Source organism: Podarcis tiliguerta (assembly GCF_965153285.1).
Source record: "Podarcis tiliguerta genome assembly, chromosome: 11".
Taxonomy (NCBI): Eukaryota; Metazoa; Chordata; class Lepidosauria; order Squamata; family Lacertidae; genus Podarcis; species Podarcis tiliguerta.
The window spans coordinates 34,783,468-34,808,197 of NC_139544.1; the positions used below are offsets into that span (position 1 = coordinate 34,783,468).

The 24,730-nt window shown below is 44.1% G+C and overlaps 1 protein-coding gene across 4 annotated transcripts in view; it reads right to left on the minus strand.

Moving 5' to 3' along the window:
• Window positions 1-23,751, minus strand: part of FAM169A (family with sequence similarity 169 member A) — a 40,026-nt gene extending 16,275 nt beyond the window's left edge. Inside the window, exons 1-4 of one of the 4 annotated variants that reach the window (XM_083403992.1) lie at window positions 22,775-23,751; window positions 17,487-17,522; window positions 3,206-3,343; window positions 2,404-2,503 (exon numbers count right to left, since the gene is read on the minus strand). In XM_083403992.1, coding sequence (XP_083260118.1) covers window positions 2,404-2,503; window positions 3,206-3,340 — 235 coding nt within the window. In that variant the 5' untranslated portion in view covers window positions 3,341-3,343; window positions 17,487-17,522; window positions 22,775-23,751. Of the gene's footprint in view, window positions 1-2,403; window positions 2,504-3,205; window positions 3,344-17,486; window positions 17,523-22,052; window positions 22,405-22,457 lie in introns of those variants that run through there. The other 3 variants (XM_083403989.1, XM_083403991.1, XM_083403990.1) reach the window with 3 other exon arrangements.
• Window positions 23,752-24,730: the final 979 nt, after the last annotated feature.

Sequence of the window (24,730 nt, forward strand, 5' to 3'; positions counted from 1 at the left end):
AGAAGTCAAGCCGACAAACTTCCGCTCTTTGCTCTCTGTCCAGCTAGAGAGGATGTGTGAGAAGGAGCTCACACAAAATGCCATGTTTCTCTTGCTGTAAATAATAAAATACTTGATGCCACAATTCCTACACAATTTTGCTTTCGCTGACTCTGCTAATACGCTCTATATCGTGCCCATGTCTTTTGGATGTGTGCCGATGTTTTCTACGGGACTCTAGCAAGAGGCACCTGCCGGATGTCAACTTTGGGAGTTCCTAAGCGTATGTGGGGGGTCACACAAAAAGATAAATTTATTGTGTGGAACAAGTATTCTGTCACATCTGTAACTGTCCTGCGATGTCAAGGCTGCATATATGGAATAGGTCAATCTTCCAAGTAGACTGGTCCCAAACTACTACTTTAATAGAGGACGCATTTCTAACTTGGGAGGAGTGACGGGTCCACTGCTGCATCAGCTCTGACAGGCTTACGCCAGCCAGAGAAGAAGTGGGGGCTGGGTCTTCCTTTTGGCAATGGCAGATCCTGGCTGCTGTAGCTGAGGGACTGAGGGATTGGACCTCTTGGGAGATTGGAATCCAAAGATGCCAAAGCTCTACCTCCATCCTGTTGGTTTGTGAGTCTTCTTGCTTGCTACTGCTAGCAGTAGCTTTCTCCCTGCTGGTCCAGCTCCCCTTCAAGCAGCGGTCCTCTCTGCAGGTGGAGAGGTACCTATGTACCTAATCCTAATCCTTTACCTCCTCCAAAAACCCTCATCATTAGGAGCATTGGGATTGCACTCTAAGGGTTATTTTTATTCACAGTTGTCAGGGGTTCAGGAGCAGAGGCACAGGAAAGGGAGGAAATGGAGAGCGAGGGGGAGGAGTCCGAAGGAAATGTCAGCGATGACAGCGGTCCGAGGTCTCTGAGTCTTTCCAGTGAATCGGATGATTCACAGAAAGGGGCTCCCATGGTCAGGGCAAGGGGGGTGCCTAGGGGGACACCCCAGGAAGAAGGGGCCAGAGGGGACTCAGAGAGCAGCAGTTGGAAATCCGGACCAGCGTCCACACCAGAGTGCAGTAGGGGGGAGGAGTCCCAGGCATCGGGATCAGGCGGCGCGCTGCCAGCGGGAGAACATGAGGGAGGATTGACCACGCCTCCGTCGGGGAGCGAGGAAACAGTCAAGAGGAAGGTTGAAGGCTGCGCGCGCGCGCCAAGTTCAAATGTACAGGAGGGCGGCACTGTTGGCAGCCCGGATAGGGAGCCAGGTCCTAAAGCCCGCCGAAGAGAGAGAGAGGAGTCAGGGGGGTCAACGTCTGCGTCGGAAGAGTCCAGGAAGGAAGGAACCCCGGGGGGTAGCAGGACCCAGAGGAGAAAGGAGAGACGGAAGAGGTGGAGTAAGGCTAGAGTCTTAAACTGGTGTACAGGGGGCGGAGATTCAGATGGAGCTTCGCCGGTCTAAACCCTAGACGTAGAGCTGGGGCGCTGCGGCTTGAAAATGGAAACTGTACTTCAATAAAGACTTTTGTACATTACTACCGGCTAGCGTTGGTCCTCTGTGAGCTGGGACCAGGAGCCAGCTCTGACAACAGTGAACACTTGTTCAACGCATTACATTTCAGTCCTCGCCACTTATTAAGCCTTAGCCAAAAGGGTTCAACAGGAGGGGCAGTGTGGGGAGAAGAGAAGCTAGCTGGCCTTTACAGTAGTGTTGACGGACACAGGCCCTACTTCAAGCTGCAACAACAAACCATGGCCGGTTATGAGGATGAGCCAGATTGCTACCTCTTTGCTTCGGTGTGCAAGGAAAAGGAATTCAAAGCTCCTTTTCTTGGCTTGCTCTTAAGGGCAGTTTCCTGTTCTGTCCTAACTTGGATAACTGTGGGTTGGGTGAAAAAGGGACAGCGTGGTTTGAAACAACCAGGAACAGAAACTTTAAACCTCTTCTGTTCTTGGGTGGAGAAGGAACGCATGACATCAAGGCTTATACTTGTAACATCCAACCACGGTTCGTTGTTACATCTGAACCTCAGGCTCTTTGCTTCCATTCAGTAATGGCAATCTGCTCCTGCTTCCAAAATAACAGTGAAGGGGGCTTAGCAGCACTATTCCATCCAACAGCCAGGGATGTTCTCTGGGATAACCTCCTTAGGTTGTATAATCTGTCAGTGCCCACAAGGCAACACTGACGGACACGTTGCAGGTCTTTCCTACAGACCAAGCATTACACAGCTGGAGCTGGAGCAAGCTGAATATTCGCCTAGCCAGCTGCTCCTCACCCTGGCTTCAGTACCAACTAAAGTTATTATGGTTCTGAAATGCACAATTACAGAGAGATTCAGGAGCAAGGACAAGAAATAAGTAAGTATAGTAAAAATAAAAAGAGCAGAACACTACAATACTGAAACAAAAATTTAAGTGAAACCTGTGAGCGAATCCTCCGGCGCAAACAAAGCAAGGACTTTATGCCTTTCCTCTCCGCCATAAAGGGGGACGAAGCCTATTGTGGATAGACGAATTGGGATCTGGGGAGTGAGGGCAGGAAGGAGAAGAAAAACATTATCATCTTTTCATGTTCTTCTTCTGCTGTAAAATTGTTAGCACAGTCACACATTAAAATATGCTACAGAAGAGACAATAGACTCATTTGTTCTGCTGCAGTCGTCAAAGGTTTTTTTAAAGAAAGAACCCAACCAGACACGGTTTCTCCCTCTGCTTTGCTGCATATTAATTTACCAAGGACATGCCAGGATCCAAGAATGAAAGATTTAGCTGTGGCATTAAATTACAAAGAGAAAAGCAAAACAAAAAGTTGGAAATTGTGAGTGATGGATCTCCTTGATTCTCCTATGACATTGGTCTTTTTAAAAAACAAATAGGCAGACAAACAACTGGGCCCTCAGCGCCTCCAAAACAGCCTTTCCCAACCTTCGGTCCCTAGGTGTTGTTGGACTATAAATCCCATCACCCCTAGATCCAGCAGGACCAGTGGCAAGGGATGCTGGGAGTTGAGGTCCAACAACATCTGGGGACCAAAAGCTGGGAAAGGCTGATGCAGAACACACAATGCCTGTGACACAGGCCATATATACCCCATCTGACAAATACTGGGAGAGTAAAAGGCTCTGAGTAACAGAGTATTGAAAGCCATTATAAATGTACAACTAAAGTCCACTGTTAACAGACATATAAAACACCAAGATGCCAAGCTATTTCTCAAATCTTACTTTGACATTACTGGCAAGAGACAGGAACTCTGGGTTTTCTGGATCCCCACACCTGAGATCAGACATATAATCTTCTCCAGAACTTTCCAGGTCTTCATGACTGTAGTTTTCCAGTAAGTCCACAGGGAAGGCCATCCCCTTGAAACAGAGGACATGTTTTATTGCTATTGCAGGCAGACAACTAAATCACAAGAATCCAACTTTTATTTGATTTCAACTCTAAGGCTATATAATTTAGGAGAGGACCTCAATTATATCTCAATCTAGTCCAGCAAATACAAGCACGCCTACTCACATATATATATAAACTGCAAAAATTTATTTGTGACATTATTTTTCCTTTCAATATCTTGTGCCTTCCTGTTCCACCATGGACAAACATGCTGGCTGCAATAAGGCTACTTAGGCTTTCAAAAAGCATTTTATGAAGTCCCTAACCAGCAGTGATTAGTATTTAACACTAATCACTGTATTTACTAGTAAACTCAACAGAGGGAAGATTTGTTTACATTTTTATATCCGGAGCTCATGGCAATTAAAACTAATGAAATTAACACAAATATGATAAGAGGATGTGCACTGATTGCTTCCTTTTGTTTAACCAGCAACCAGGCAGCAAGAGTAAATATAGCCTCACCATGAAGAAAAGTAAGAAGCGAAATCTCCCAAGGATCTGCACCGGGACTGCTGTTATTCAATTTCCTCATAATTAAGTCAAAGTAAGCGCCCAAATTTGTGGAGGACTCCGAATAATCCAGGATGGTGAAAATCCAAGCAAACTGCAAAGACCTTCAAATAAGGACCTCTCCAAACAGAGCAGACGGGCAACCACAAGGCAAATGAGATTCAAAGGATGCATACAGAGATAAGGTGGGACTGCTCAACACCTACTTTGCCTCTATCTTCACCCAAGAGGAAAGCAGTGCCTAAAGCTAGTGGTAAGAGAATAAATGATGCAGGGAGGGAGCTGCAGCCCAAGGCAGGTAAGGGAACACCTAGCTACTTTAAATAAATTCAAATCTCCAAGCCTTGATGAGAAGCACTGTGAGGTTCCTGATTAGCAGTGGGTTAGATCAGATGACCCTCAGGGTACCTTCTAACTCTACAATTCCATGATTTTATACTGGGGCGGGGAAATAAAAACGCTATCCTCACACATGTACTGACGAGATTTGCAGTTCACTATATCCGCTCAAGTGAAACAGCTCAGCAGAACAATTCTTTTGTCATTTCTCAAAGCTGGCTGAATTTATGCAGCTCCCCAAAATGAAATAGTTATAGGAATTCTAAGGTCTCAAATATAGAATGTTGATAATTGCACAAGGTAAACACACATACGTAAGTATATAAACCACATGTCTAAAATAGTACAGGAGAGCAATCCAAAAGCCATCTTGGCTCTGCTAAAGACACGTAAGTATTTCCTTTGCCTCCTTAATCCCCCTTGCTTGAGAACACGGAGGCAGAAGGGATTTCCCTCCTAGATCTACGAACCTCCTTTGTATTAATTGTCATCGTTTGCCCAGATGCTCTGCATTGAAGGATGTCTGACCTGCATTCTGGTTGTCTTATCAAATGCTGGTGTTTTGTGTAAACTGTCTGGAACTATGTAAAACTTGCTAAATCTTCAGGAATATCACACCTTGGCCTGCCTGAGCCACAGTAACCCCACCTTATGTGAGATGTAATTTCTGACTCTTTGTAGAGGGGGTGTCCTTTTTCTCCACACCAAAATGTAAACCCTTAAAAGGGATGTTTCTTCGCGGTTCTGGGTCTCTCTTGCCTCCTTGCTAGGAGAGGAGGGAACTCAGTTGCAACAGAAAAATAAAAGATCTGCCTTGCTTTCACTGCCTCCATCTATTCATCTCTGACCCATCATGGATTTAGGGGACTCTGTCCCTTGGGGAGTAGGGCAGCAAAAGCCAACCACCCCTATTTTTCTGTATCAAAAGCAAGGAGGAATAAAACCTCAGCAAAAGTCTGCATACGATACGCCATAGACAGCACTTGTAATATCCTGTTTTCCTGGTAGCTCACTCCCACACATGGTACACTTAAGCAGGGAAAATTGTTATTGTGGTTAACACAGTGCCTACACCTAGTACAGCTGTAATTTTGGTATTTCATTGATAATGTAAGCTACGCAAAGAACATTTTTAGGCAGCACATATGCCCTTGCTTACAGTGCATAGTGTGCATATACGCTTATTATGGACAAATGGTTCACACAAAGTTTTGACGGATGCCAGAAGCTACTTCTCCCAACTCCAACTGAAGGCAGAAACTACAATGGCAGCTTTGCATTTAGGAAAATGACACGGCTGCTAAGGATGACCCAAATCCTATGTAGGCCCATTTCCATAAAAAGACAATTAAGGTAGGATTAAGGAGGAAATCGTTTGCATCACGTAGCACCAGGAACTAGTGATGGTATGAAGCCTGGGAGGCAGATTAACAGCTTCGTGACATTTTATTCGTAACATCCTGCCCTTCTTCCAAAGAGAATAGAGCAGCTAAAAGAATGGTGCCCAAACAGTCTGGCTGCTTGCAGTGTTAAGACCTGCTCAGTTTTAGTAGTGTAACTCGGTCATGTATTTTCAAAACTGTACTCTAAACCTAAACGCTCAAGGCTGAAGTTCACTAGAGTAGAACAGAAGAACTGGAAGCAAATGAAAATCACTCTGCACTGTATACAATCAAACTAAAGGACATCCAATAAAAAAAGTGGGAGATGGTAAGAACGTGCGCGTTACAGTGGAAGTTTCCATCAGGCTTACACAACAGTGAAATATGTGAACCACCTGCCCCATCAAAAACCCTCTAGGTCATCATCATTCCTGACATTTTTAGAATAAAGCAGAACTGAAGCAGAAAACGAGCAGCAGCAACTGCTTAACTGCTGCACTCTGACTTCATTTTCAATTACGGAAACGTTCCAGGAGAAGAAAAATGTTGTGCTTCATTTGTGTGTTTGTAATGAACCAGAAGCTTGCATTTGCATTTCAGAAACACAAGTCAATAGTTCTTCCTCAGCTTCTGCTTCCTTCACAGAACCAGAAAATCCAAATGAATTCCTGTCATATATTTCATTCCAATACCTAGTGTAAAAAATGGTTAAGTTCTCTCATTTCAATCTTTCACAATTCTCAGGTCAAATACACTGGCTTTGCTTCCAGGATTTGGTGAGACAAACAAGATTGACCAGACAACATACACACCTTTCTAGGAAAGGTGTTTCATTGTCATGATCATCAATAATCTTAATAGGTACTGCTTTACTTTAAACAGGGCATAGGGTTTTTCCAGTCCTGAACACTATCCATTTCAAAAGTGAATTCACGGCAATAAACAAATTTAATCTGTGACTTTTATGCCTGTTTGTAAATACACCAAGGACTTCTAAAAGTAAAAGTGTAAGTCTGCATTCAAAAGCCGACGTATGGTCCATATTGATGCGTATCTGTCACTGCTTAGCTTTCTTTTGAAGTTACATAATAAGCCTTTAAAATATGGAGAATATTAAAATTAGCGCTCTCTCACTCTCTCTGATAGGAGAAAAGAAATGCCATGGTGCATCTGTAACAGTGAAACCAGATGCCTTCATCTTCCCCAGCTGCAATAAAACATGCCTCTTTAGCACTGGCCTCTACAGCTACAGCAGGCGCTGTAAGTCTCCTAACGATTTGACTTTACCCCCAATGGTGCATTCTCCATTGTCTCTTGAGACAGATGGATGCCAACAATGATCCATGATAGATGACAGCTAGATAGCCAGATGGATGGATGGATGGATAGATGATGATAGATAGATGATAGATAGATAGATAGATAGATAGATAGATAGCTATAGCTATAGATAGATGGATAGACAGACAGACAGACAGATGAGCCAGACAGAAGCAGCTGTGTATGCTGGAAAGCACCTTGCATCATTTCTGACAACTGAGGACCGCCCAGATTCCTCCTACAACACCCAGATGGCTGCTTCTCCTTCCTCTTGCTTTAAAACCTCTTTGCATTGCATGACAGTAAAACTGTCAGATCAAATCCTCGTCATGAGCTCGGGGTTGTGCTCTGTTCATGAGATAACTACCCGATCGGTCAGTGAATATTCTGGCTGCCTGAACAAATGCAATGTAGCCTTAAGCAACACAAATTGTCGTGGCCATTCATGCAGAACGGATATTTGAAAAGGGGAGAGAGAATAATTCCAATAAATCCCGAACACAACCCATTATTTAATTAGGAGTACGGCGCTTTTGTATGAAACAAGCAGGCACTCTCATTTTTATCACACCGTTAAGAGGAGAGAGAGAGACGCCACCGTGCGCGCTTACATAACAGCATTAAAAGGTTCTTTGTGCTAAGACCCCGAAGTCGTGCCTGCTTTCACTGTAATAGCTACAGACCTTCCACACACTCCGTGGCCGTGCAAAGTGACTACGCTACAAGCAGCACGTCCTTCACTAACAAAATGTGCCATTGTTGTGGCTTCTTAGACTGAATTCAATGCAACACAAAATAAGCAAGTATGGGCACCCTGATTCACTCCAGCATTTTCAATGTCAATATGGCTGGTTACAGGAATATCCTCTAGTTATACAGTGGTACCTCAGGTTAAGTATTTAATTCTTTCCGGAGGTCCGTTCTTAACCTGAAACTGTTCTTAATCTGAAGCACCACTTTAGCTAACGGGGCCTCCTGCTGCTGCCGCGCTGCCGGAGCCCGATTTCTCTTCTTATCCTGAAGCAAAGTTCTTAACCTGAAGCACTATTTCTGGGTTAGCGGAGTGTGTAACCTGAAGTGTATGTAACCCGAGATACCACTGTACAATGATGAGCTAAAGGGATTTACCTAGGGGGGAAAACAGGGCTGTGGTTGAACAAGAGGGGGAAAGGGCAGAATGTGACAACAAGCACAGAATTCAGCTTTGAGGGACACAAGGCTATAGCCCACAAGCCTGCAACTTTTGTAAGAGTAATAATAACTGCTGAAGTCTGAGAGCAGAGAGGCACTGAGTAACATTTGTTCGGGTTGGGAGATTCAAGTATCCTTTCCACTTCTGTGACAATTGTGCAAGACAGCAGCAATCGCAGAACAGTTTGCAAAAGGAATAAATCATTAGAATTAGAATTAGAAATTTATTTGTCATTGTCCGTATATACACAGTATACACAACAACGAAAATCAAACACCCACCCAAAGACCGGCTTCACATACACATTTGCACGTACCTCCAACACTCTCATCCCATTCAGACATAATCTATAAAACATACATAATCCAGAATATAACATGACCTATTAAAAGCATAACATGACCTAAACCCTATCTCATTCCTTCCTACTCCCTGCTTGCTATTTCTTACAACTGGCCCTGAGATCATTATTTAGTGCAATCAGAGCTCTTGGATAGAAACTATTCAGAAGGCGTGTGGTTCGTGTTTTCATTGTCCTATATCTTCTGCCCGAAGGCAACAGTTCAAAGAAATTGTGAGCAGGATGGGTGGGATCTCTCAGGATATTGTGTGACTTCTTCAAAGTGCGAGACGTGAAGATCTCATCCAGGGTTGGTAGCTGGAGCCCTATAACATTCTGGGCAATTTTTGTTATTCTCAGTAAAGCTTTTTTATCCGTTTCAGAGCTGCTTCCATACCACGACAATATACTATAGGTTAAGACACTCTCAATGGTACTGTGATAATAGGACAGGAGTAGGTGCTGAGATAGATTCAGTCCCCTGAGCATTCTCAGGAAATACAACCTCCCCTGCACCTTCCTCACAACCATGTTAATATTTGCAGTCCATGAGAGGTCCTCAGAGATATAAATGCCCAGATATTTAAAACTACCAACCCTCGTGCAAACATGATCTACAATTTGCCGAACAGGCTGCAGATTCCAGCTCATCTTAGCTTACATTTTTAATTTTAAGTGCATTATATTAATTGCCACAAAATCTTTTTTTAAAAAACTGTGAACGCAGTTCAACAAGCGCATCTCACAGGCAGCCCATTCATGACCAAACTGCTGTCACTGAAAATAAATGGGAGTTGCCTAGTCATTTATGTTACTCCCACACGAGAAAATGAAAGAAATATAATAAATACAGCACATTCAAAGACTGCTCACCCTAGAAAAGTGATTTTCCAGCTGTGTTTTGAGGAACTTTGAGGTACCTTATTGGCACAGTCAGTAATGGAAGACTGTAACGGAAGGCACTATTATCCATCTTCCAGTGTTGGGAATGTGTACATTCTAAGCAACTAAGCCAATAACTTGTCCAGTATAGTTAACTCTCTTCAAAGCTGCAAATGGTCTCAGAACAGGGCAGGTTCTCAAGGTCCATGATGCAGCAACTTTGCTAAAGCTAAGCAGGGCAAGAGACAGCCTGGCAGCCCCTATGAATGCCGCCTTCAGTTCCATCATACCAGAAACCAGGGTGTAAACATAGTAAATAAACGCTTTGCCCTGGGACAGCTCCGTCAGCAGAGCATGAGACTCTTAATCTCAGAGTCGTGGTTTGAGCAAAAGGGGGTTGGACTAGATGATCCTCAGGGTCTCTTCCAACTCAACAGTTCTGGGATTCTATGACAAACATATATGGGTGTGGGATTTGTAGTACAGTATAATTAAAGGCTGCTGCAGTTCTAAATTTGACCATTCATTGCACTGAGAGAGCTAGAGGAAAGAGGGGGGATAGATGCCCTTAATAAAAAGACCCCTAGCTCTGGCAGGCAAGGCTATGGTCATATGCAGTACAGTACAACTAAGCTTATGCAACCCTGCAAAAGTTTTGTGGTGGTCACACTGCTTCATTTGCAGTCAGTACATATCCCCTACTCCCTGCTGAAAACTCATAACTAACTAACTAACTATTTATTTAGCCAAATAATATTTGTTTTCCATTTTTTAAAAAACAAATCAATGCCAAATTACATCAAATTTAACACAATTTTTCCAAAAAGTTGACTTCCCACTCCTAGTCATAGTTACATTCCATAGTTTTCCGCACTGCTGTTTGATATTACATATTTATCTCTAATTCACATTTCATTCCTTATATTCAATTTACAATTCTTCATTCATTCATTCATTTATTATTTACGTAACAATATGGAATACCACAAATGTTTGGGCTTATTTTCACCTCCCCTTTGCTGCATTTTATCCTCCCGGAAAGCAACGATGAGCTGGCATTGGGGAAGGATCGCAGAACAAGGTAAAGAAGAATCAACCCACCACTGATGCACCATGATTGTGTCATGACTCAAGAATATGTCTCAGGAGGCACCTGAAACAAAACGTAAGTCGGGGAGGGACCACCCCTACATTCCCAAAATTTTAAAGTTCTCATTCTCAGCCTAACTTTTAAGCCTTTACTCTCAACTTGCCGGAAGATATGCCCTTCTCTGGTTCCTACATCACTTACTACCACCAGAATCCTATTTACTTAATAATTCATAAATTTATAGCCCACTTTCCGACTGAAGGCCCTTCACACCACCTCACCTGGCTCAGAAGATAAAGGAGGAAGGTCCTCAGTACACTGATATCACCTAATCACAAATCCCCAGGCAACCGATTCCGACACTTTTGTGTAGACACGAAAAATCGTGGGATGGGGCAGAGTAAGATCTTCCCTAGATATTCATACAGCTGAATGCTACAACAAGATTACTTTCCACCGTCTTGTTTGTCAGATTTAAAAATAGGTTGTCAACATCCACCAAGAAGACCAGATTAATGCACCAACCATATTATTTGTAATCTCTTCCCAAGGAGCTTACGCTGCTCTGTATTAGAAAGTGAGACAAGTCATAGCTTCCGATCTGAATTCAAAGGGAAATTAATGAAGACCTGGTTCCTACTCCTCCTTGCCCTCAGCCTTCATCTGTTTCAACAGATTTTAAAGTATGTCAAGGCACAACTATTTATGAAACCTGAGAAACAGCAGCTGCCATGCTTCTGGCTCACATGAAGGTTTCATGTTTTTAAGAAAAGTTTGTTGTTCTTCTGAAAAACAAAATTTGGTAGAAAAAGCCTCTGACATGTAACGCTACAAATATATATCATGTTGAATTGCAAAAGGAAAAATAAAACGGGCAAGGGTCAAACGTTTACTCAGCAGCAACCAAGGGGAAATAAATCGTGAACCAACTAAATGGCATATTTCAGAGCCAAACTAGATGAGACAGCAGGAAGTCTGACCAACCACAAATTGTTTTTTAAGCTAAGAGCAGCATTGTTGGGGGTCGGATCACAGAATGGTTGGGTCGCGACACTGCAGGAGAGGAGCTAACTTCTACAGTGCAGAATACACCAACTGCCCCAATCAAAACCCTTTCCTGAAGTTCAGGGTCCAGCTAAATATTCTGGGTTATCGGCCAAATCCCATATGCCGGAAGGTTTTCCCAACAGAATTTACCCCACCCCCCAGTCACTTTTAGGATCACCAGAGAAGGTCCAATCAAGATGGTGTCAACGCCAAGGGATAGCCAAGGAAGAAACACAACATGATTCTTATGCTTGTTATCAACATCTCCCACAAGCTTGGAACCCAAGCTGTCCCTGAAAATAATTAAATCTGCAAGCTTACAGTACCTAAGAGAGTGTTCCAGGGGCTATAGCAAACATCGGAGGTCATTCTTCAAGGGGAGAACTGTGGCAAGGAAGCATCAGGAAGCATCTGTAAGTGTGGAGGGGGCAGCAATCGTGGCAAGGGAAGTCTGGTGTCAGACGCCTCCTACATAGAGCTCTGACATCCGTAGGTCCAAAAGGGGGTATTGTGAGGAGAGGGCTGGGGAAAAGGCACAGCTATCCCCGTCTCCTGATTCACCTCCAAACCAAAAGAAAACACACAGCATCCCTGGAGGCTGGTGTCATCCACTGTTCCCAAGGGGAGGGAAATCATTAAAGGAGGAGACAGAAAAGGACAGAGGACCACAAGAGCTCATACTTCTGCCCTGAAAGCACAAGCCCCGCAGAGCAATGGATGTGGCACTTCAACAACAGCCAGCTCTATCTCCCTCCCCTCTTCAGGATTGCAGACTAGCACTGTGATCCAAAAAACCCTCACACCATACTGGAGCAGAAACAGGGTGGATAAAAATAAATGACTCAAAAAAAGAAAAATGATTTTTTTTATTTAAAAAGGATTTTTTTAAAAAAATGCTTTTGGATGAAAAATCTTTCTAAAGATAGTTTTCTATTTAAGTTACATAGTCCAAAGGCTATTCATCAGGAAATAAGTGTATGTTTTAAGTTTTTCAGGTGTGCTAAAACTCAGTCTAAGTTGATTTTTTTTAATTGCTTAACATATCAGTTAACAAACATGGATACATATGCTATCAAGTTATTGTTTTAGTGAAATAAATAGTTTAAATTGTTATTAAGGAAATGATTGTTTTTCTCCTTCCAACAAAGTACGGCAGAAAAGCTGTCCAAATATAAACAGTTAACTTATTAAACCTCACAATAATTTCATAATTATCTGTCTATGCATTTCTAGTAGTATAACCAAATCAGTAATTCTTGATATAACTGTAAAAACTACTCTGAAAAATTATTATTCCAAAAATGAAACCTTCATCTGGTTGTAAATATTAAGATTATAGCAGCAGGAATGAGCCTTTCTGTAAAAAAGAAAAGAAAAGAAAAGAAAAGAAAAGAAAAGAAAAGAAAAGAAAAGTGTTAAGTTGTAGGTGAACATATCAGACGCCACAGCGATTCTTCAAACAGCTCGTTTATTCACAGGCCAGGACAGAACTGAACTGAAGGGCTCAGTCAGCCCGCTTATATAGAGCTCCAGTACCATGTTACTGTAACAACTTTCTAAAGCTATCCAATCACTGAACGTCACTTTTGATCCTTCATTTGCATAACTATCTACAGTATCCCCCTGCTGGCCCAGGGTGAGAACTTCAGTGCATAACAAAAAGGATTTAAATCAAGTGTTACTGACTAGTTATTTAAATTGATTTGATTTAAATCAAATCCTCCCTGAGCAGAAGTGTCCCTCTCAACTTGTGGCATGCTGGAAGGTTCTTCGCCAGAGGAAAGTCTCAAAACAGGTAGTGATAAAGGGGGATATCAAATCTAAATCCAAACTCCAATAGGGAGGGGCAGGGCTGAGCTGGGTTCCAGGGATCTGTTGGGTCCCAATCTGGTCCCACTGCTGTTGTACGATGGCATCAGGCCTGATCCAGGCTTGATCACTGTGCTAGCCTGGAAATGGCATAGGAATCGGACCCAAACAACCGCATCCTGCACACCTTCCACCATGGTCAGCAAGTCTGCAGATATGGCAACCCCCTGTGGGGGTTGGGGTTAGGACTGCCACACAAGTAAGGCTGGGTGATATATCAACATATCATCCAAAACCGCTTTGAAGTCCATATTGTGATATTGGTTTCATAATTTTTCACCTGGCAATATCACAAGTGTGTGTGTGTGTTCTGTGAAAATCACAATGTGGGGAAAACAGTGTAGCTACCAAATGCTTCTCTCAATTCCTGCGGCTGCTATTAACTCTGCAGCGAATCACAAGAGCAGGCGCTGGCAAAAATCACGATGCAGGAAAAACCATGAAGCCAGCCAATACCCATAGCTCCTTCCTTACTTCATACATTGCGATACATCAATATATTGCGGTGTTTAGCTGGTGATATATCACACTGTTGAAAACCGCATATCGCCCAGCCCTACGCACAAGTGTTATCAACGCCATCAAGATGAGTTGAAAAATCCACAGAGAAATAACATCTTATTTGATTCATTCCTTCTGATCCTTTAGCATTATTTCCCACCACATTTCCAAACTTCCTTTGGCCACCACAAGAACTACCAATTTATAATCATACACAGTGGGAGAACAAGAGCTCACAGGACTTTTACGTTGTAGTTGATACAAAACTGCCCTAATGAACTTTCACACAGCTTGTAAGCTACAGACAGCCCATCTCTGGGAAACCATAAGGCTTTCAAGCAGAAACCATATGGGTCAAAATCAAAAATTGACATCTTTTTACGGCTCAAGCAGAACAATGACCTTCTGTCAGATCAAAGTCTAACTCAAGGCAATTGGCCCCCCCGGGAATGCTCTGCCTAAGAACTGCCACATGTGTTAGAAAATGGCACAGGGAAGTAAAAAGTTCTGCTGGCTCATTTCATCAGTGCACCGGGTTAAATATCCTGCTAGATATTTTAATCCAATTTAAATTGGCCAATATTTGAAATGTGCTGCTTTGAGTGTTTTTAGCATTATAAAATCAACAGGTCGAATTTTACAAGGCAAAATTAATCTAGATGGGACAATCTAACGTCACCCAAAGTAGTTTATCATTATTTAAATATCTATGAACCGCACTTTGGGATAAAATATGGCAAGGCGGTATATAACATACAACTTGAAAACACAATACTGGTTTCATGATCCCACAAAGTCTTGTGCAAGGATGTCAGTTATGAAACAGATTAAAGGTATCTGGAGCACATATGTGAAACCTAAAATAACAAAAGTGCAAGATTGATTTAAATGAGTTATAAGATTTATATACATATATACTGTATACAATTTTCTCCATTCTCGACGTAGTCTATATGAGAAACAACAATCATGTGGTAACCAGAATTAATTACTCTCATGAAATCACACAGCTCTTTCAGTCTTCAGAATAGTTTAAATGCCTTGAATACCACAAAGGCAGGTTAACAGGGCCAGGAATTGATAGGAACACAGAGACCTTTCCAGGGTCAAAACTTCTACAGATATGCCTCCTTTAAGGGCACACAATTTAGAGTTGCACACACTGCATTGGTAGGGAGGTAACTCCCACAGCTCTTTGAAAAACTGAGCCCCTTTAAAGGCACGGGAAAGGGAAGAACGCTGTGCATTAAAAGTATATCAATTCAGATAATAGTTGTCAACTGTGCTTGCCAATATCAAGCAACATCAAAGCGAAGCTTCCAAATTCTTTGAACTCTATGTTGTGTTGCTGGTGTAGCACTATGGTGCGGAACCCTTTTTCAAGCTGAGGGCCGCTTTCTTTCTTAGTGTGTTTCAGGGGGCCACGTGGCAAGGGGTGCAGCCAGAGGCAAAAGCTTGCAAAGCAATGGATGTGAATTCTACCTCTGCACAGTGGGCTAGTTTGCATACACACTCACACACTCCTCTCCATCCTCCACCGAGGCAACATCAGGGACACATGGACTGAAACAGAGTTAATTTGCTAGGATGATACCGAACCAGCCAAAACTACCATTGCAATGCAGTCATAGAATCATAGAGTTGGAAGAGACCACAAGGGCCATCGAGTCCAACCCCCTGCCAAGCAGGAAACACCATCAGAGCACTCCTGACATATGGTTGTCAAGCCTCTGCTTAAAGACCTCCAAAGAAGGAGACTCCACCACACTCCTTGGCAGCAAATTCCACTGTCCAACAGCTCTTACTGTCAGGAAGTTCTTCCTAATGTTTAGGTGGAATCTTCTTTCTTGTAGTCATCTCAGGTGTGAGAACAAGAGTGTCCAGAAAAGTTCTTAAACTCCTGCTGCTCAAATATGCTGCTGGCTGCAGCCATCTGAAAGCAAACGCTTTCGTCACTTGTCAACTTTACATGGTCAACATGGTCTTTGCCATTACGTTACGGCGCAATCAACAAACACTTCATGGGTAGCAGCCCCATGCCACCCACCTCCTCTTGCACTTCCAAGGGAGCCTGGCAATCTTCAGTGTTCCAGCCGATGCACACATGTGTACCTGGACTAACGTTTGTCAGGATACTTTTAACTGGGAGCAACAACCAAGAGAAGGATGAAGACAAACATATCCAGCTGGGATAGCTCAGCAGATACAGCACGAGACTCTTAATCTCAGGGTTGTGGGTTCAACTTGAAGAAGAAGAGGAGTTTGGATTTGATATCCCGCCTTATCACTACCCAAAGGAGTCTCAAAGCGGCTAACATTCTCCTTTCCCTTCCTCCCCCACAACAAACACTCTGTGAGGTGAGTGGGGCTGAGAGACTTCAGAGAAGTGTGACTGGCCCAAGGTCAGCCAGCAGCTGCATGTGGAGGAGCGGGGAAGTGAACCCGGTTCACCAGATTACGAGTCTACCGCTCTTAACCACTACACCACACTGGCAAACGAGTCCTGCATTGCAGGGGGGGGTTGGACTAGATTACCCTCATGGTCCCTTCCAACTCTATGATTCTATAATATAAAAGAGAGCTCACACCACATTCCTCACCCACAAGGTGGGCCTGGTAGCCCCCGCCCCCACTGACAGTTCGGCTGATACAAACTGAATGCTTAGACAGGCAACCTGCTTGTTATAGTTGTGTTTTTGTTTTTAAGCATAACTGCATATTTATCCTTGTTTTAAAAACTGTGGCTTGGATCCTAAGAAAAGCTGCTGTACTAAGGAAATTCACAGGAAGTTTCACATGCTCTCCTTATGCCATTGCCATCCGTGCACCGCAAAAAGCCCCCCTGAAGGGATGAGGAGACTGAAAGGATGCAGATGTGACGCTCTGCCCACCTTCGCACAATTCCCCGCTGCCCCACCACATCGTTCAGGAAGGTCCCCTGGCCCTACATCAAAACTTTTCAGGCGACTGGAAGTTATCCTTCTGTGAATTTCCTTAAGCTAATTTATATTAGGTTCCAAACAGTGGTCTCCCCACTATACCCACCTTCCACCCTCAAGGTACAAGCACTGCTCCAGAGATTCAGGGCAATTAAGTGCCTTGATTCCATACATTATGGGTTCTTCAGGGAGGAAGGCTGGGATAGAAATGTAATAAATACACAGGGAGTGCCAGTCAGTCTGTCAGTGCTGCCTAACAGCTGGCTTCCATTGCAAACATCCAGAGCACATCTGAATTGGAATCACAGTTCCCAGCCCACCACAAAGGAAATTTCAATATGCTCCAGAGGGGTTTGCTTCCAAGGAAGCAAGCTTAGAATTCAAATGGCGGCACCTTTTGCAATGAGGCCCTTTTATTTTTTGAAAACTTTTATATACTTTTTTCCAGATAAACAGCCCTTGTTCTGCATATAACCTTAGCAGATTTTGTACCACACCCCCATGCTGCACAAAGCTGCCAGACAGATAAATGACCAGTTTACAAAAATGCTTGGTATTCTGCCAAGCATGGGGTACCTCTGTTGTACAGCCATTTATTTTATTATTTTTAGCAATTGTTGTTCCCCACACAATGGAGGCTGGATATAAACAGATTAGAGAAAGTAAGAGAGTAGTAAATGCTAACAAATACTCACAGTCCCTGGGGATTTGATGCGGTCAGACAGTTTATGCTGGGAAAAAGAAAAACAGAATTATTAGGATCCAGAGGTGAATTTTACTGAGATAAATGGGTATGACATACCTCTTGTCAAAGTTATTCTGCTAGACCTATTAAGACAGCTTAAGACTCACACTTCCTAACAATGAGCTTTGTTTTCTAGCTCATTGGTTTGCAAAGTTCTGAGCAATATGAGGCATTCCATGACAACAAGATTGGAAGCCAGTTTGTCCCCTGATGCTGATCTTCCCTTGCAGCAGGAGCTATTCTAGGGCACTGGTCGTAAACTGGTAGATTAGGACCCGCAACTGAATTGCATCCTGATTTCACTGGAGTAGCAACACAAGAACTGTCCCCCCCACCCTTCTCTGCATTCCATCTTTAGAAGTACAAAGAAAGGGTCTTTTCTGTGGTGCAGCCTAACTGTGGAACACATTCCTGAAGGAGGTATGTCTGGTGGGAAGTGGGACTCCCCGTCTCCAATGCACGTTCTGGATGAAACTGGATCCCAGATCTGAAAATGTTGAAGGCTACTGGTTCTAAGGTACACCCACAATTTGCACTGCCAGGCTAGAGATTTTGAGGGCAAATTTTGAATGTATGCAATATTTATTTTATTATGAACCCTAAAGCAGTAAAACTTCAACAGTCAAATAATATAATAATAATTTATTATTTATACCCCACCCATCTGGCTGGGTTTCCCCAAGCCATGCATCGTTTATAACTTAGCACATAAAATTGTACTAGTTGGCATATTTATGGAAATCTACAGATGGGACACGGGTGGCGCTGTGGGTTAAACCACAGAACCTAGGACTTGCTGATCAGAAGGTCGGCGGTTTGAATCCCCGCGAGGGGATGAGCTCCCGTTGCTCAGTCTCAGCTCCTGCCCACCTAGCAGTTTGAAAGCACGTCAGAGTGCAAGTAGATAAATAGGTACTGCTCCAGCGGGAAGGTAAACGGTGTTTCCGTGCGCTGCTCTGGTTTGCCAGAAGCAGCTTAGTCATGCTGGCCACATGACCCAGAAACTGTACGCTGGCTCCCTCGGCCAATAAAGCGAGATGAGCGCCACAACCCCAGAGTCGGTCACGAATGGACAAAATGGTTACAGATGTTTACTCCACAATAAGGCCCACTCTACGCAATGGAGCTCATTTCTAGGTAAGCGCGCATAGAATTGCAGCCTTGTAAATGCCTTAATTTTTGTACATGCAAAATTAACATTATACCATCACTAGAGAGAGGGAGCTGCACACTGCTGCACCCTATGCTCCGCTAGGGTATCTGCATCAGTCCTTTGAGAAGAGAGGCGGAAAGCTCCACCGAAAGGGGTCAGGCATATCAAAAGGACAGCAGATACAGGGTGCTTGCTTCTAGTATCTCCAAACTAGATGAAAGGTCACCAGGAAGAGGTGGCAAGCTGCAGCTAAGGCTCTCTTAGCTCTTCTCAAGGACATGGCAGTATCATCTAGGACTCAAGTCTACAGAATTCTGAGGAATTAACCTTCTCTCCGGCAGTATTTTGTCTCGCACAAATAATTCCATACTAAACATTTTGAGTAGATAAATTATCTGAGTGAGCATTTCACTCCTTCCAAAACAAACAAAATATCTCATAGAGGGTAGGGGTTTTTTTTGCATTTCCCCAAATGGCCATTTGGTGGCGGTTGGGAAATCTGGCGAGGAGGAGAACAAGTCCTTCCGTCCTACCCACAAGTTTCAAGTCCCCCCCCCCCCAACCAAGCAGGCCTCTCTGGCACACCCACACAGACTGAGAATGTCCTCTAGAACTAGGGTGACTGGGTGCAAATGAGGAAAGGGCTCAGGCACCTTTAGTAACTGTGCAGAAGAGGGAGCTGCAAATCCTCCCTTCTTCTGCACCTGGCCCTTCCTAGAGCAAGGTTCTTAGTGGGAGAAGGAAATGCCTCTCCTGAGCTTCTCAACAGCAGCTCTCTTTTAAGGGTAAGTTGTTGCTCATCTAAGCCCCTACTCTAATGCCACTCACATGCTTTAAAATGGTGTCAGCAGGCGGTGCTGTAAACAACACCATCCATGTGAATGGTGCTTTAGAGAATACAAGAGGACAGGTCTTCATTGCAGCACTGCCAGTAATTGCAATGCAATCTGAAACAGCCAAGGCCCTGGTATGAAATCAGTTTGCATCCATCCAGGTCCCAAAGTCGGGGGAACAGAGATGGATGGATGCTAAAGTAATTCTCAATTAAGAGCCCCGGTAATTCCTAGGATTCAAAACAGAATTTCGCCATGGTGCAGAAGTTGTCCAACTTAGTCAAAAAACCAATTCCCCAAGGCTGTAAGAATTATGAGGCTCCTTAACTTTGAGACATAATGTGAAACAGATGATTTGGCTGAGGCAAGTTGATAAAATGACAAAGGGCACGTACAAGACCCATGAGCAGAAGGGTGTGAGGGATTCTATGGCATCGGAGAACTTTGTGAGGGAGGATGGGACACAAATTGTTTGTCACCCTTGAAATCAACCCAGGGGAGCATGGGGTATTAGACATACTGTACTATAAGTAGTCACTCACCACCACACAAATTGGAGAAGCTCAAGGCAGGCCACTTTAGAAACACATTCTTAATTTATAATGCCTCTGCATGGTGCTTCCCTTCACAGCAATATGCACAAAGGCAGGCACACGAGGGACACGATCATGTCTATTGTTAGTAGCACACCTTAATTTATTTACACCAGCAAAAGGAACATGGCACACAAAAACATCTTGCTAGAATCAGGTATGAAATCCCTCAAGAACAGCTGAGCGTACTACAGCAAAGATGTAATAAACTTGCTACTACAAACACACACACACAGCCCCAAGAGCTCAGACCTCCCTAGAAACTCTCCAGCACACACTTTGGGAATCACCACTCCTGGTAATTAACCTAAATTTAAACTGCACTCCTGAACTTACTTGCCTGGGAATGAAGCCGACCAAATTTGTCTCTAAGTAGGATTGGACTGTGCTGTAATCATGTGCAAGACTACCCATTCCTATATGCCAGGGTGCCCAAACTTTTTTCAAAGAGGGCCAGATTTGATGAAGTGAACATGCACGAGAGCCAACCAATGTTGTTGAGCTTTATTTAGGATTTACGTTATTGAGCTTTTTTTTTTAATAATTTCACCCCAAAGTTGGCCCCCAAAATGGACTTTGGACATGCCTGCTATAAGCCCTATATAAATCACAAAGTTAACCTGTGACTTGTTAAAAGATCCTGCCGAATACTTTCATGTAAACCAGGATAGGTAAAAGGTAGATCGTCAGGATCTACAACTCTAAGTGATTTGCAGTTGATAAAAGTTACTTCTTACTCCGTATAATTTAACGCAAGTGAAAATATATATTTCTCTGGCATGGCTAGTCTTGTTCTAAGTTCCTCTCCTATAAAATATGATTATTAAGTGTTTGCTATTATGCCAATAAAGGCTGAATGAATGAAATGTGTTTGCCTTTGACTAGGTCTTTGTGCAGTTCTACTGGCCAGCTTTAAGAGTCCTATGTTTAAGTAAGTCCCTGATCTGTAGTAACTGAGATGTAGATTGTACTCATATACAGTACTTTTTTCCTCAGTGTATAGCTTACAGGACATGCTGCCAAGTACTGGGGTACAAAGCCCTACATAGCTGGGAACCAGGAAAACGAAAAGACAGTCTCACCACTTCACTTATATACCCAACTGATCACTGCTCTGCAGGAGAAGGCCCCCTGTGGATGCCATGTTATCAGGAGGTTCCTTTCTTGGGATATAGGAATCAAGCCTTTAATGTGGCAGCAGCCTTTGGAAAGCCTTCCCATTCCATATTAAACAGGCAGGCTCTGGTTTTTTGTTTTTTTGTGTGTGTGTGTGTGTGTTTTTGGCACCTACTCAAGACCTTTTTTCACCAAGCCTTTGAAGTTGATTATCTTTACATCCCAGTCTGGACTGGAACTAATTTTATATATGTAATTGTTTTATGCATGGAAGTGTTTTTCATTGTCCTTACACTTGTCTTTATGGTTGTTAACTGTTTTATTTGGTATATACAGTAATTGTTTATTTTTTAAGTTGCTATTACCCACCCCGGGACCTTATGGTAAAGGGAAACCCAATACTATAAAATACACAGCTGCTGACTCCACCGTTCACACTAAGTGTACATTACTTTGAATTTCTGGCAGAAACAGACCTCACAACCCTGAAACCGACCCACCCCCGACGTAAACAATCCAGAAAAAGCAAACCTCCCCCTCACCGACATTTTAAAAATGCACAGATGTTTGCAAATACCCCCTCAGAGTCCACCACCCCTTCCCTCCAACAGGCTTAAAACGAGCACTGGGCAAGAATAACGCGCACCAACAACCCTCCCACCACAATTATTGGCCTACATACAGTATCACAGTAAGAAAAGGCAGAAGGGGGAGGGGCGCCAAGCCGCCGGAACAGAAGAGGGAACCTTGCCAATTAACGATTATTATTTTTCCCCCTCCGGATTACACTTGAACCCCCCGAAATCCCATGCGCCCGTTACCTTTGCCGCCGCCCTCGGTGACCCCACGCCCAGCGCTGCGCCCGGAGCGCGGGTTTAATTCATTCTCCACAGCTGAGGCCGGCAAGAAAAGGCTGCAGGCGCACGCCGCTCTCCGGAGAGGAGACGTGGGCGGGCGAAAAGCCGGAGGGGGCGGACGGGGCGCCGGTGTGAGAAGGCACCTTTGGTCGTCCCTAGCGGGTGCGGTGGGGGTCGGAAGCCCCCCGTGCTGCGCCCAGGTTCCTTCGGGCACCCGAGGGACGCAGGCACTCGGCTAGATGCAGGCGCAGCGCAGGAAGGCCTAGAGAACATGGAGAGGGTGGGCTTAGAGCGCACGCCAAGGGGGAGCGCAGGGAAAGAGGGACGCGCGCACACGCCAGCGGCCGGGTCTCCGCTCCCCTCGCCTACCTGGCTTTACGCGACGACAAGCGCAGTCATTTCCTTTCGAGGAGGAGGAGGAAGGACCCCGAGCCCCAGAGCTGACCACCACTCCCACCCGGGCTGCCTAGCAACAACTATGAATCCTGGATCCGGTGCTTGCCAGGCCTGGATTGCTAGGGAGAGTGGGGAGCAGGTTGTCATCAGCCGAAAGCTGCCCCATCTCCTTCCACGCCCCCTGCATTCTGCCCTCACTCACCTCGGGCAAATCTACCTCCTCCGGGGCTGCAAAACGGACCGGGGGTGGCGGCGGTGGCTGGGCCGGCTAGGAGTCCACCTAGGCTCACCTTCTGCTCCTCTCGCCGTTGCTACTGGGCGCCTGATAGCATCATCGGCGTCCCTCCCCCTGCCGCGCTCGCCTCTCCTCTCCCTGTTTCTGACGCACTCATTCTGCAACGTCTGGAGCTTTCAGCTGCACCCACTCCAGCGCGCTTGCAGCTCTCCCTCCTCAGTGCATCGCCCAGCCGGCAAGAAGCTGGTGCTGCTGCCGCCGCCACCGCCGCTGCCCCAACAACAAAAGAAATCCGGGGACAAACGAGACCTTGTGCGTAAAATCAACTCAAGCCTTCCTTTTGTCCTGCTCCAAAGACGGCACAGCTGGGCGAAGGATTTATGAATGCAAAATGAAGGGTAACGTTGGCACAACACACCACCTACCTTTCCTTCCAAAAGCCCCCCAATCTATTGCTGCAGGCGTGCTCCACTACAGCAGTCGCTGCAAATATTCCAGAGAACAAAATGACTGATAGCTGCCAGTGATGGGCAGGTGGCAAAGAAACGCAGAGATGGAGAAAGACATTTGGAGAGGGTTGGCGGCATTGCGATCACTTGTTTGGGTATGGCAGAGTAGCGAGGGCTATAACGTTAATGACAGCCTTTGTTGAACGTGTAGTAGGGAAATGCTTAGAAATTGATTGGAAAGATGATTTTACAACAAAGAGGGGTTTGGAGCTGGAGGAAAGGCTGTTCATGTATGTTACTGCAATGAAGAAAACAAAGGACAGGCATTAGTGATGGTTCATGTATTTAAATAAGGCATAAAACTGGCATAGGATAACACAGAAGGAAAGTCTCCGTTTTATTTAATAAGAAACAGTGTATTTAATCATCTAGGCTCCTGGACTGCGTGTTTGACTGTGTTTTGCAATGTCTCCCACAGAAGTAAATATCACTTTGCTCAGTGGGATTAGATCCTGGTAAATCTGCAATCTATACATGCTTATTGTGGAGTAAATTAAATGGAACCACAGGGACTTGCAGCTTGATTCTCCACATATTTACTCGGAAGTCAGGTAAACCCCATGAAAGCAATGGAGTTGACTCCCTAGTAAATATGCATGAGCCTCAGTTACAATAAACACAATGTGTGCTTACAAAATCAAGTATATATTTCCTTTGGGACCTTTATAAATTTAAATGCATCTGCCCCATTGGGCTTGTTGTAAAGATTGAGTTTAGGCTAAGCTAGCTCTACCCCAGGTATGGGGAACCTTTGGCCAGGGGTGATGGGAGTTGTAATTCAGCAACATCTGGGGCTCCCACATTCTGTTGTTTAATATGAACAGTAAAATTCCAGTACCTCCATTAATTTTCCATTGGCCATATGACGTTCTCCTTTAATCACCAGCCGCCCACACTTTGCCTCCACCAATCCAGATTTTCTTATACCAGGGATACTCCAGAAAGGAGAGGATATGAACAAATATGGATTGAGGGAGGGGAAAGTGTGAGAAGGCAGTGATTTGAAGGAGAGCATCATATGGACCATGGAGACTTAATGGAGGTTGAGGAAGCTTACTATTCACATTAAATGACATACAGATGAGTCCCTGGAGGACCAAAGGTTCCCTAACCCGCTTTGTAGTTTTATGTCCCTGAAAATGTGAAAGAAACTATAATTCTAGAGAACCGTCTAAGAATTTTGTAAAGATAAATAAGTAAAGATTTATTAATAGGATCCTGTTCCAGATCAGAGGGCAGTCCCTTTCCAAACTTATATGCCTTTATCTTTAGCTGTGCATTTTGTGGAATTGTACCCAGTTAAGCACCACCTGTCCTCTTCTGATTAAAGCTTGCACAAAAGTGTCCCAGCTTCTTCACTGTGTCCACACACAAGCACATCTATCCATGAAGCTGAAGTTGGTGCCCAGTTCCTTATTTGCAAATATATATATTCAAAATAGAGCTCAGCCTATGGTTGCAAAGCAGCTGAGGTGATTTGTTACTTGGTTTATAAATTGATT